Here is a 12472-nt window from a genome sequence, read left to right on the forward strand (position 1 = left end):
TTTACGAGGGTGGACAGTGATAGGACAAGGGAGAATGGTTTTAAACTGAGACAGGGGAGGTTTAGGTTAGGTATCAGGAGGAAGTTTTTCACCCAGAGGGTGATGATGCACTGGAACAGGTTGCCCAAGGAGGCTGTGGATGCCCCATCCCTGGAGGCATTCAAGGCCAGGCTGGATGTGGCTCTGGGCAGCCTGGTCTGGTGGTTGGAGACCCCGCACACAGCAAGGGGGTTGAAACTGGATGATCATTCAGTGAAAATATAAAGTGGTTAAAATATGCCAGTAATGGTCTTCTCATTGCTCTGGTAGATGAAAGCTGGACCTTATGGATGCTGTTTGCCAGCAGTTTTGAGAAGTGAAAAATGCAATGCTGCTTGTTTTTTATTGTTGTTGTTGTTGTTCTTTGTTTTGGTTTTTAATGCTAATACTTTTAATACTTTTTAATACTTTTCTTTCTCGGATCTCTCTCTGACCCAATTGAAACAATATATATTAAGATGTTAGGTTTGTTCCAGTTTGTGCTTTATTCTTTTCGAGAGGAACTGCCACAAAAGCTTCACAAGCATTTGAAATGCTTGCTGACTCGTTTTTGCCTTTTTACTTCTTCACTTGGTACCAGCATGGCCTCGGTCATCAAGGGCAGCTGTGGTGACCTTCCAAGCAGATCCAGACATGCAGACTGCAGGAGGGGAGACAGAGATGTCTCTCCTTCACTTAACCAGGCAGCTGGCAGTGTGAGGTGGGATGGTTAGTTGTGAGGAAAGCAAATAGCACCACCTCAGTCTGTGTGACCAGTCTTTTTGAAGTAGAGCAAGGCAACAGGAGAGAGGAGTAAAGTAAGTAAAATACTTCTAAGGCTAGAAGGTGGTCTGAAGTGTGACAAGAAGGTAATTGTGCAAATAAATACATTCAGACCCAGAATAGATTAAGGGTATCTGCTCAAATACATGTTCCTGAAGTGTGGGGGGGAAAAGGTGGACAAGTGAGGCAGCAAAGTGTGGAGATATGAGAAAATGCTTTGAGTTAGAGGAAAATGGGGGTGTGTGTTAGAAGTAGAAAGGACTTAGTGCTAACTGAAAAACATCCCCCAGTGGAGGGGCTGCTAAGAGGAAATGTGATCAGGAGGCCACAGGCCATGGATTGTTCTCTGCAAGCCCTATGCAGGTTGCCTTGATTTGGAAAGACAAATTGGGCGAGAGATATGGATGCACAGTCTCACATAACTGCCATAGTCTTGTGACAACTGGCTTCAGAGCTGAAACAGCCGCAGAGATGTTTAGCTTACTGCTGTCTCTGGTGTAGTGTTGAAGTTTATATGGGGACTTCCATGCATGAGAAAAACACCCTTTTTATGGGGAGACTCTCCTTCACCGCAGAAACGGTAAGCAGCAGGAATCCCTGCTGGGTGGCAGGCCAGGCATTACTGCTGAGGCTCTATCTTGATTTGGTTTGACTGCAGAGCAGCTATGCTGGTGGTGTAGAGCACTAATCCTGGCTGTTGTGTCATATTATGCAGAGTGGAGAGACGTGGAAGGAAGGGCTGTGCAGAGAATGTGAATGCCGTGACGGGGAGGTGGTCTGCTTTCAGCGCTCCTGTCCTCCCTGCCCACCGGGCAGCATGGCTGTCAGGGAGAAGGGTGATTGCTGTCCACGCTGCCAGCCAGGTATGGACCCAATGTCTGTCACTGTGATTCATCACTTTTATTACTCCTTTATCCCTTTTGTCACTCCTTTTGGGTAGGAGCATGTGAATCATACGCTCATCTGATGCTGGACACATCTTGGGATCCCAGCTGTCCCTTGTCTTCCTCATTCTGGTCCGATGCATACAGTGAATTTTAACTCATCTTCAATCTGCAGCTGCAAAGTAACTGGTTTCTGTAATTCAGTTTACTGGAGAGGCATAGGGCTCCATCCTAAGGATGGAAGTCAGTCCTACTGACTTTTCTTGCTTTAAATCATTGCTTTCTTTTGTCAGGAGTCTCTTCTTGGGAGTGGTGTTTTGAAAGTGTTTTGTCCTCTTTTTATCATAACAAATTTTATAATGCAGATGACTGTCTTTGCAAATCTTAACAAGAGTTTTGGAGTTCATGGGCTCACGATTATTTCTTGGAAGTGGGAAGGAGAAAGAACATGTTTACAGTGCCACAGGCTCACCTGGGTGTTGCCGTTAGCATCTACAACACCTGGGGCAGAACTGCTGCCAGTTAATAATTATTGGAAAAATCAGAATAGCCTTAGCTACAGGTTAATTTTACATATAAATTCATTTTTTTCCCCAGGATGTTTTTATTTTCCTTCAGGTACACATCACAGTTAGTAGGCTTTACATTTTGTAGTCGATAGGCTTTATCTGTGGTTTGCTAATTTTTCATTTTGGGAGCTGTTCTTCTTGTGTTCATCTAACTTTGGTTTTATCGCAGTGCTCCAGTTAATGGCTTATCTGTTTAAAAAGAAAATAGCTTCACAGTTTAATTATACTGTCGTTTGCAGGAGTGGCTTGGCACATTTGCCATATTAATGTGTTAAAGCTTGTTATTTACTGCATGCTAATAAAAATGCAAAACACTGCACATTGGAAAGAGAGGAAAATGAGTTTGGGGCAGTTCAGATAAAATTGTCCTAGATTTTTGAAAGGGAACAACATCTGCACTGACTCCAGTGGAGGGGACAGATTATTAAGTGCTCTCTGGACCTACCTACTGTCTTTCTTACCAAGAGGTGCCAGTGTGCTGGTAACCCTTGAAAATCATGGCCTTTTCTTTTCGCTTCTGCAGTGGTAGTGCTCTGGAAAATGCATACTGTGAAGTCATGGTATTGGATTTACAGAGCCAAACCCGCATTTTTGCATCTTAAAATGTAAATGGACATTTCCTATACTGTAAATGTAGGTTTTTGCCTCTTTTTCTGTTTTGCACTGGTGGCTATGAGAAACCAATACAAAACCCAGCCTGCAGCAGTTTGACTTGTGAAGCCAAGGCATCAGCCCTTAACACATCTGCGTCCTTAAAGCCAGTAACAATTTGTTGCTGCTTCTCACAGATGTTCTGGGGGAAGCAGGCAGACAGAACCCATTTATTCTCGTCCACTGTAGAGCATCTAGCCCCAAGCATAGTTGTGTTTGGTAAAAAAGCAACAAATATGCCCACTCACCGAGAACATTTGAATTGGAGCACAGGGATTATTTTTTTTTTTTTTGTACTTAAAGATTGTCCATTCTGTACCTCTCTGAGCAGTCAGTTCATTGTCAGTCTGTGAGGATGGAGCTGCATGTACCTTTGGGAAGTTGCTCTTAAGAAATGCCTGATTCTTTTCTTAGATAAAGCAGCCTGGAAACTTGCAGTGTAAATGGAGTGTTTTCAGCAGTGAGATCCTTTCTGCTGATTTGTCAGAAGGGAGCAGATGGCTTTTCTTGCAGCAAGCAGTAGTAGTAAAGAAGTAGTAAAGAAAAAATAGTCTTTTTTCCTGGTCTCTGCAAAGAGACCAGACATCTCTTTTGAGGAAATACCTGTGGTCAAGAAATTCTTCTGTAGCACTGTGACTTAAGGCTTCTGACTGGAGAGGATGTGGTCTGCCACCGTACTTTGACCTGATGTGGTGCATCAGGTGACTTATTGCAGAGTTTGCCTGAAGGAAACTGAAATTTAGGTTGTTTTGGGCCATTAATTCCTGATCACTTAAGATTTTTACTGCTGAACAGCAGTGTGGGCTAAGAAATTTCTGTTTTATCAATAGTCTAGGAAACCAGAGTCTTTACAAAACCCTCCCACATATTAGGACACAACAATATAATACTTAGCCCTTTGCATGCCAGTTTGGAAGAAAACTATTCCAAAATTAACAGAACATGAACTAGCAAGATAAGCTAGTAATTAATTTTACCTTGGTTTTGGATTATGCATTTCTTTCTCTCTTTTTGACTGAACACTGCTGATGGTTTTTGCCCTTATGTCTTTTCTTTGCACTAGGGAAGTGCCACCCAGACTGTTTGACCTGCTCTCAGTCCTTTGATCACTGTATTGCCTGCCGTGATGTGAAGAAGCAGCTGCAGAATGGGCGATGTGTGGAGACCTGTGGGTCAGGCTTCTATCAGGATGGGGAGACTTGCTTAGGTAATTTCTGCAGGGGACGTACACTGCCAAATGACTTTGTTTTCTGTGGCTTGCTTTGCATTTGTTTGCAGAGTCCCACAGGCTTGCTCTATAGAGACTGTCTAGCTCTGCTTGGAAAAGTATTGAGGTTTGATACTGAGTGGTAGCCATAGGCTTAGGACTTCTAAGAGGTTTCAAATGAGAATGAATTCTTAAATTCTTTTGCTATAGCGAGACAAATTTGTCTCTTTTCATCAGAGCAGAGGTGTTCTGCTGCATCAAGACGTTTGGAATTAATGTGTCTTTCTTTTCCTCTCTTGGAAGCCTGCAATGAAACATGCTCAGCCTGTACGAGTGGTTTTGAGTGTTCTTCATGCCAGACATCCCTGCTGATGAAGAATGGGCAGTGTGTGACTTCATGTGGGAAGGGATTCTTTCAGGATCAACTCATATGTGCAGGTAACTTGAAGCAAAAAAAGATTGCAGTGCTTTGTGGTAGCTAAATGGCAGACAAAGCAGTACCCAGATGATTAGATATAGTCTCTGTTGGGGGACTTGTTGTTGACATAGGTGTTAATGTTCACCCTAGAGTAAAGTGAGGAGTGATCAGAGGAACCAAGTCATATGGTATAAAACTGATTACTGGTTGGAGAAATATTCATTAAAATTCCTGAGCTGATGAGTTTGGTAAAACTCTGCTTTTGAACACTGAAGTTTCAGATTTCCACCACAGTCCTCTTTTAATTCAGAAGTCTCTTCTGGAAAAGTGACCTTGTTTCATGTGGTGTTGAGGATGCAGAGCAGAGTGTGTGCTTTAGTTTTACTAAGAATGTGACACCCTGAACTGTGCCTGACAATCTGATCTGCATAGGCGTTTTCTTTTATCTCTGTGTGGACTAAGCTGCAGCTGTTAATGCCTTTGAGAAGGCAGTATTTGAGGTACAGGGAAAATTACTTGGAGGGATGGAGGATTGATAGGACCAGAAAAACTTAAAGACTCGTTAAAAATGTTTTTTGTTCTTTTCTGCCATCAATATGTTGCTCTCTCTTCATGGTAGTTGGTAGGGCTAACTGTTCTTAAGAAGAATATTTACCAAGTAAATTAATAATTCCACTAGAAAACTGGCATGTGTCTAAATACTAAAACAACATATTTAGGAAGTCTGAGAGTAAGATAGCAGTGTTACAGGTTCCCTATTTGGTAGTGTTTTTATGAGCTTCTCCCGCTCCTCTGAAATATTTGTTTTTTCCCCAACTATAATGCAGCAGCTTTTTCATCGTGACAGTTTGTTTTCTCTAAAGTTACTACTTTTCTCCTCTTGATCTTGGCCTTCTTTTTGAAGGCTTATTATTTCTACAGCTCTAATTCTACAACAGTGTGGAGCACATGCTCAACTTCTTAAGCCGCCATTTTAATTTCTTTGGAACTAGCCTTGCTGCTTAAAATTAAACAAAGACACAGAGCATTGGGCAGATTTCAAGGGAAAGCACTTTAGATTCTAAGTCCAGCTTCCTTTTCTAAAGTGGCTTGCCTTGAAGAGGTGACCATTTCATGTTTTCAAAGTCTGAGAAACCTCTGTCTTTTAGCACTGACTACAGACTAGGGCCCCTTTGTGCACTTGTAAAGAGGAAAAAAGAGACCCAATCCAAAAGAATTTACAGTCTTAAGTATAAAATAATCTTCTTCTTCATTTGGTTTTATTTTACCATTTCCTTTCCACCTGCTACCAGTGTTTTAATTGGCAGTGCCCATGTACTGCTGAAGCAGCAGGGAAAGGCTAATGTTTCATTTTATTACTGGTTTGTAGATTACTGATTGTACATTCCATCCAAATTTGCAGTCACGCGTGCTTGTAGCTGAAAGTTGCTGGGAAAATTTGTTCCTGTTTCCTCAGGGGAATTAAACCGATTTGCTTTAGTTCTGCCTGGCTGCATTTTCTGCATAAAGTAAAACTGGTGGAATAAGTCTTAAATTTCAGATACAGTCCATAATTCGTTTCCATTCACTCTTTCTTTGTATTCTCTTCATTTTACAGATCTGTAATTTGATTGCCCAGATGGGCCTTAGGCTGTTCAAGAATATTTTTCTCATAATCATTGTAACAACTGCGATAAGCATGTTCCAAAATCATAAAAAGAATGAACTAAGCTGTGTTAATAGTTACCGTTCCAGTAAAGTCTCTCTTGAGGAATTCACTCTGGAGATGAAAAGCACCTACAAAAGTAGGTTTCCTATTCCATGCTACTGTTGAGGCACTGTTGTCTGCGTTGCAACAAAAGACAATTAATTAGTTTTTCCCTTTGTGCATGTTTTATAACACCTGGTTTAACTGAATGTACTTGGACTTTTGGAAGACAGTTGTTTCTTGATCTCTTCCCGGTTTTAGTTTTACACCAAGGTTGTTTCATGTTTTTTTCCACACACCTATTTGTGTAAAGTGTTAAAACCATTAAGAGAAGGTAAAGTTGAGGACTTTAAAGTGGTGTATTTAAAGGTCATGGTTCACTTGGAACTGGGCTTAGGACAGAGTGGCAGATGAAGGCTTCCCTGGAAAAAATAGGTCATGAAAACAGTTAAGAAGCCTACACCAAAGGCAAAGCAAAGTGAAGCAAAAATAAAAGATGTCTGCCTGCCTGGTAGAGCAGAAGGGCTTGAAGGACTCGTAGTGTTCAGGGCTCTCATTGCATTTTTCTAACTTAATTATTTATGTTTTTCAAGATTATTCAAAAGCTTAGGCAGAACACAAGTGTTTCTGCTTTGATCTCTCAGAGTGCAAATGCTGAGATGTGTAACTTGATACTAAAAGACCCAGCTTGCGCTGTAGCAAAGCCCTTGAATTTTTATTCACAGTCTGTTTTTCTCTGCTGTATCCTGGCTGCAGAGGCTCACCTTGAGAGATAGTGACTGAATGTGCCAAAGCTAAGCATTCCCAGCTCACAGGTTAGAGGTGGTTACTGATGCTGTGTAGCACAGAACATGGACCGCTCTGTGCTTTCCCAAAGTTGGCCAGTGATTTCTTACTGTGTTCTTGTTGGAATGCCGTTTGTATTAGCCTTCCTGCTGTCATCAAGCTGGGCAATATTGCACCTGTGTTGATGTGGATGAGAGACAGTTTGATAAGTGCATCATTAAGTTGCTGTCTGATTTCTAGTCAATCAAGAAAGAACAGAAATATCACTTCGCAGGACCTCTCATCTTCTAAATGCCCTGAGTCACTTCTATGTGACCCTGAGTAAAAGAGCAGAGGAGACCCATTGGCTCAGGAGCCACTAAAGTGCTTTTGCTTTCACCAAGAACAGACACTTGCAGAACCATAGACTGTCTTATGTTGGATGTGACCTCTGGAGGTCATTTGGTCTAACACACTGCTCAAGCAGGGACATACAGAGCTGACTGCCCAGGGCCAACCACCTGGCTGACTTTTGAAGATCTCCAAGGAGTTAGACTCCACAGTAGTCTGGGCTACCTGTGCCAGTGCTCTTGTCACCTGCACAGAAAATAAGTCCTTCGTGAAGTTTTGCCTGTCTAGCATTGATTTTCTGAAAAGATATTTTATTGCAGCTTAGTGAATACCATTGTGTCAGTTGAGGCAGAGAACTGCGCATCCAGTTGCAAGCAGAAGATCAGATGTAATCTTCAGAATCTCTTTTCTTGAGCAGTAGTGTGAGAAACTCTCAGCCAATGAATTTGACTCTGGCAAGGATCTTAGTGAAGCACTGTACTTTATTCACAATTGCAGTGGCAGTTGAGCACCCTCCTGTAGCAAGAGTGAAAATGCAAACCTTGTCAGTGAAAGACACACTGTTATATTCCATTTTCCTGACACACATTATCATCTCTCCTGGTTATCTACTGGTTGAGCATTCCAGGCTCACGATCTCCTTGACAGTTACTAGGAAATATTTCCATAATAGATCTGTTATTAACCTGTTGTTTTTAATTACGTTTTGTATTTCTTGATGGAGATAAGAGGGCGGTATTTTTTAAGGTGATTTCATTCATTTTCGAGATTGCCGTGTTTGTTCTGCCCTGTGCTAGGCCTACCCTGCAGATTGCATTATCTTGAATTAGTCAGAATGCTCCAGTTTCTGCTCTTAAGCAAAATACTTGCCCTATCTTGTGCTAGTCTCTGCCTCAGCAATTCTTTTTCTGAAAAGTAACCTATGCAGCCATTTTATTAGAAGTCTATGAGTTTAGTAAGGGCCTATACTTTGATATCAGAAGCTGCTTCTGCAGAAACACAATCTAACTGTCACGGAAGTGTCTGGGTAAGGTGCAGAGTCTTGCACATGTGCCCATTCACTCTGAAGAGAAAAGGGAATAGAAAATGACACCTACTGAATCTGAACTGAAAATAGTAAGGAAGGGTGAAAACAGCTTCCTGGCAATGCCAGTGCTTCTGTTGACGCATTTTCTCACAGCCACTTAGTTGCTCCAGGCAAAGATGGTTTAGCTGACAGTGGCTCATTGAATGCTTCCATTTTTCCCTTGCTTTTTCAGTGAAGCTGGAGACTGGCTGTTTGGGCAGCAAGCAGCTGTTGAGTCTGGCAGTGATCCAGTGCTGAAAGAGCAGAGCCTCTGCAGGCTGGGTGTGTGTGAATGCATATAAACATGGGGCAGGAGTGGGTTGGAGTTGCTGTCTCAGCCACACCAACAGCTCCAGCTGTGGCTGTGCCATCTGATGGTAGACAGAATGAATGAGTTAGGTAGCTTCTGGACTTGTGACAAAATGATCCTCAGAACATGGAATTAAATTGCCTTGTGCCTTTTGCTGCAAGAACAAGAAGTGTAGGTGTGTATCTGTTGGAGCAGGAATATGGCTGTGCTTGTTTGTCATCTGGAAACTGTCAGTTGATACCTCCTGGAGCCATGTGCCACTTTGCATACAGAAATGGCTATGTTGGAAGAATCTGTGGAGCGTGATTCTGTGGGGGGTTTGCAAAGCAGAGCTGAGGCTTACTGCAAACGTGTTTTCTTTTGTAGACCAACCTGAGGAAATAGTCACAAATCTTCTACTTTGAGTTGTTTACTGTGCTTTCAAGTGCTACATATGACTGTCTTGCTAAAGTCGAGTTGCATTCCTTCTCCTATCCATGCCTTCTTCCAAACCTCAGTACTTACATCTCCTGCTTGAAAGAAACCATATGGGCCTGGTCACTGTTGAGTAGTTTGGAGTCCAGAGGATCTGTTTCCAAGTATTTTTACCAAATTCCTTCTGTGTTTTCATGTGTGATGACCTCCAGTAGGATGTACTTCATTTCTCTCACTGTAGCTGGGAAACTTACAGAAGTGGTTTCCCTTCTAGGAAGGCAGCAAGGCTTGTGAAGGGCTTGCAAAATGTGTGCCATATGAGGAGTGACTGAAGGAACTGGAGCTGCTTAGTCTGGGGGAAAGGAGGCTGAGGGGAGACCTTATGGCTCTTTTCCAGTACCTGAAAGGTGTTTACAGTGAGAGTGGGGTTGGTCTCTTCTCATTGGTGACAGGTGACAGGACGAGGAGAAATGGCTTCAAGTTGCACCAGGGTAAGTTTAGATTGGATAACAGGAAAAAGCTTCTTCACAGGAAGGGTAGTTAAGCACTGGAATAGACTCCCAGGTTGAGTCACCATCCCTGGATGTGTTTAAAAACCATTTGGATGTGGTGCTCAGGGACATGATTTAGTGGAGGGTTGTTTGAGTTAGGGTACTTTGGTTAGGTTTAGTTTGTCTTTTCCAACCTGAGGAATTCTATGATTCTATGATTTTAAAACAAGAGCTGCCTCGTTAAAGGGCCTGAAAGCTGCTGTGATACACTGAAATGGTTTTGCAGGATCAATACAGATTGCTGTGACAGCCAACTGGGAACTGAAGAGAGGCAGTGAAGTAAAATCCGAAACTCATCCAGGCTGCAGACTCTGCAGTTTTGTATTATTACCTGACTCAAGTCTGGGCATTACAGGCTTCCCACTAAAAGCATGGCATTGAGAATGCTGTTGGCTCCCTTTTGTGAAACATCCTTCCTTCTTTTCTCTGTCCCTTTCCTGCTGGCTGTGTTTAACTAACATTTATAGTGAGTTTCTTTTGGCATGGAGAACAGGATGTGTGAGCTAATCTGGACTGTTGTCTGCTCTGTTAGCCCTATAGTCATATATCTGTAGTGGGGCTTAAGAGGGACAGAGCCAGAAGGGAAGGTGAGCTGGGAGAAAGCACCATGCTTAGCTGTAGGTGAGAACAGTGGTAGTGGTGACAAAAGCCCAGCAGAACAGCTGTATGCAGACTTGACAGAGGCAGTCCTGCTGGGCCCTAGCTCCAGAGGAGAGCCTAGAATGTAAGTCCAGCCATACCAAACAGCTATCCCAGCATGGGGCTGTTTATGGTAAGAGTTACATGCAGCAGAATGTTTGGCTCTAGAAAGAGGCCATGACTTTATTTTATCATACATATAGGACAGCTTAGGGCAGCTGCTTTGGAGAATATATAGAGGTGAAGAGGTGCTCAGGAGTACTTGGTCTGCTGCAGGTAGCAAATGGTTCCCAGTGCTTAGAGCCAAAGCACAGCTGCCCAGCTGACCTGACTTAAATAAAAAAGGGCATTTTTAATACAGTTGCATGCATGGCTGTCTGTTCTAAACCAGAGTTTGGAGGCCAGGCTGCCAGGAGGGAGTAGCCTTTCTTGGAAAGGAATGGTGTTTACAGAAATGACGTGAGAATTTCTGAAAATAACTGGGTAACTTCAGATGTGTTAACAAATTTAGGAAGGTTAACAGTGAAGAACTCAAGCTGTGCAGTGAGGAGAGTCTTATTAGATTGAGTCCTTGTGTCCATCCTTTCAGAAAGAAGTTCAAAGTTACAGTGAGCTCAGAGGAGCAAAATAGTCCTGACTGGAAGGTGAAGTGAGGACGATTCAGTAGGAATTTACAGCATGAACTCATACTCTGAAGTTAATTTGCAAGTGTGAACGTGCCCTGAGAATCATCCAAGCTGGAATGAGATGGAACTTTTCATCAACAGAGGAAATTATCGACTGGAGCAAAAAAGTGTGCACAATCTTTGCCTTCAAATGGGATGTCTGGTATTCACTGCATTGTGATTCATCCACAATTAGATGCACTTGATAGTCATGGCATATGTACTTGTTTACTTTGCTGTAGGAGTCAGTGGGAGAGATTCTATCAGGTGCAAAATGCCCAGCATCCTTATGACAGACTTCTCACAGAAATATTCAGATAGAATAGTCAGAGCATTGTGAAGAGATCAGGCATAATGCGGGGAAAAACAGTGAAGGAAGGTTAAAAGGGAGAAAGCAAATAGCTAATTATAAAGCAATAAAAGAAAATGATGAGAAAAGGTAAACTAAACAAAGGTAAAACTGTGGAGAAGGAACCACCCAGAAGGTCAAAAGACCAAATGCTGGATAAGTATCCTATATCTTAGCCTCTAAACCCTCCCTTTTCCAACCCCATGCATGTCATGCCACATTTGTGTTTCAGTTGCCTGTCAGTGAGATGGAGATGATAATGCTTCCCTGCCTTGGGGAGTAATGAGATCCACTAGGATAGTGTGTTTATCTTCTGGGCAGTGTGACTCATATATAAGCACAAACATAGGTGCTCTGTCTCATTAATTAACAAACCACAGGAGCAATTATAGCCTCGGGCAGACAGAAGAAGCATAAAAGAAAGAGCAAGAGGGGAATACTGGTGATTGCTTGTTTGCTGTAAACATATTTACAACTGTGTGCTGTCCTGCATAATCATTCCTCCTCCATTCTGCCCTTGTCCTGAAACATTAGGCATGGTCTTGGAAGGGGAGCACTTCATTCTCACCTGTTACTGGGGAGAAGATGAATTGTCACTCATTTAGAGGGTTTATTTTGGCAGGAAGGTGTTTGCTTTTGTCACCGTTCCACTTGTAAGCGTACTTTTGGCTAAGTGGATCAAGTTTCCCAGAGTTTTCACTGACCAGCAGCTAGTGTATCTGCTGATTCCTGTCTACTCACAGATGAGTTTTGCTTCTATGACTGCAGCTTCAGACATGTTCATTGGTATAGAGCAAATGTCATATAGTGCTATTTTCTCCTATCTATTGTGGTCTGAGAACACAAGCATGTACCTGCCTCATTGTAAAAGAATAAATTTAAGAACATCTTAAGAACACATTTGGGTGTAGTCATGAAAAAAAAATCTAATCACTAAAAGAACTGTAATTTGTACACTTCATGTCAGCACTGGTAGCATAGGATTTAATGTGAGTCTTCTGCACAGATTCCATAGATGGGAACCATGATGGGCTGGATTTTCCTCGCAGTTGAACTTGCACAGTTTTGAATAGGGTGGCTCAACATGTGCTTTGGTAGGCAGAGCTGATTTTCATACAGCTATGAGTTTAACTGCAAGCCATTAT

At 42.4% G+C, this 12472-nt stretch overlaps 1 protein-coding gene across 4 annotated transcripts in view; it reads left to right on the forward strand.

Moving 5' to 3' along the window:
* FRAS1 (Fraser extracellular matrix complex subunit 1) overlaps positions 1-12472 on the forward strand; it is a 157887-nt gene that overhangs the window by 64540 nt on the left and 80875 nt on the right. For all 4 annotated transcript variants that reach the window (XR_011903541.1, XM_072336480.1, XM_072336481.1 and 1 more), the window contains exons 11-13: positions 1517-1664; positions 3969-4112; positions 4416-4550. Coding sequence is in view for 3 of the 4 variants with exons in the window: in XM_072336480.1 (XP_072192581.1) it covers positions 1517-1664; positions 3969-4112; positions 4416-4550 (427 nt within the window). In the remaining variant the exon portion in view is untranslated. The remainder of the gene's footprint in view (positions 1-1516; positions 1665-3968; positions 4113-4415; positions 4551-12472) is intronic.

Source organism: Excalfactoria chinensis, chromosome 4, assembly GCF_039878825.1.
Source record: "Excalfactoria chinensis isolate bCotChi1 chromosome 4, bCotChi1.hap2, whole genome shotgun sequence".
Classification (NCBI taxonomy): domain Eukaryota; kingdom Metazoa; phylum Chordata; class Aves; order Galliformes; family Phasianidae; genus Excalfactoria; species Excalfactoria chinensis.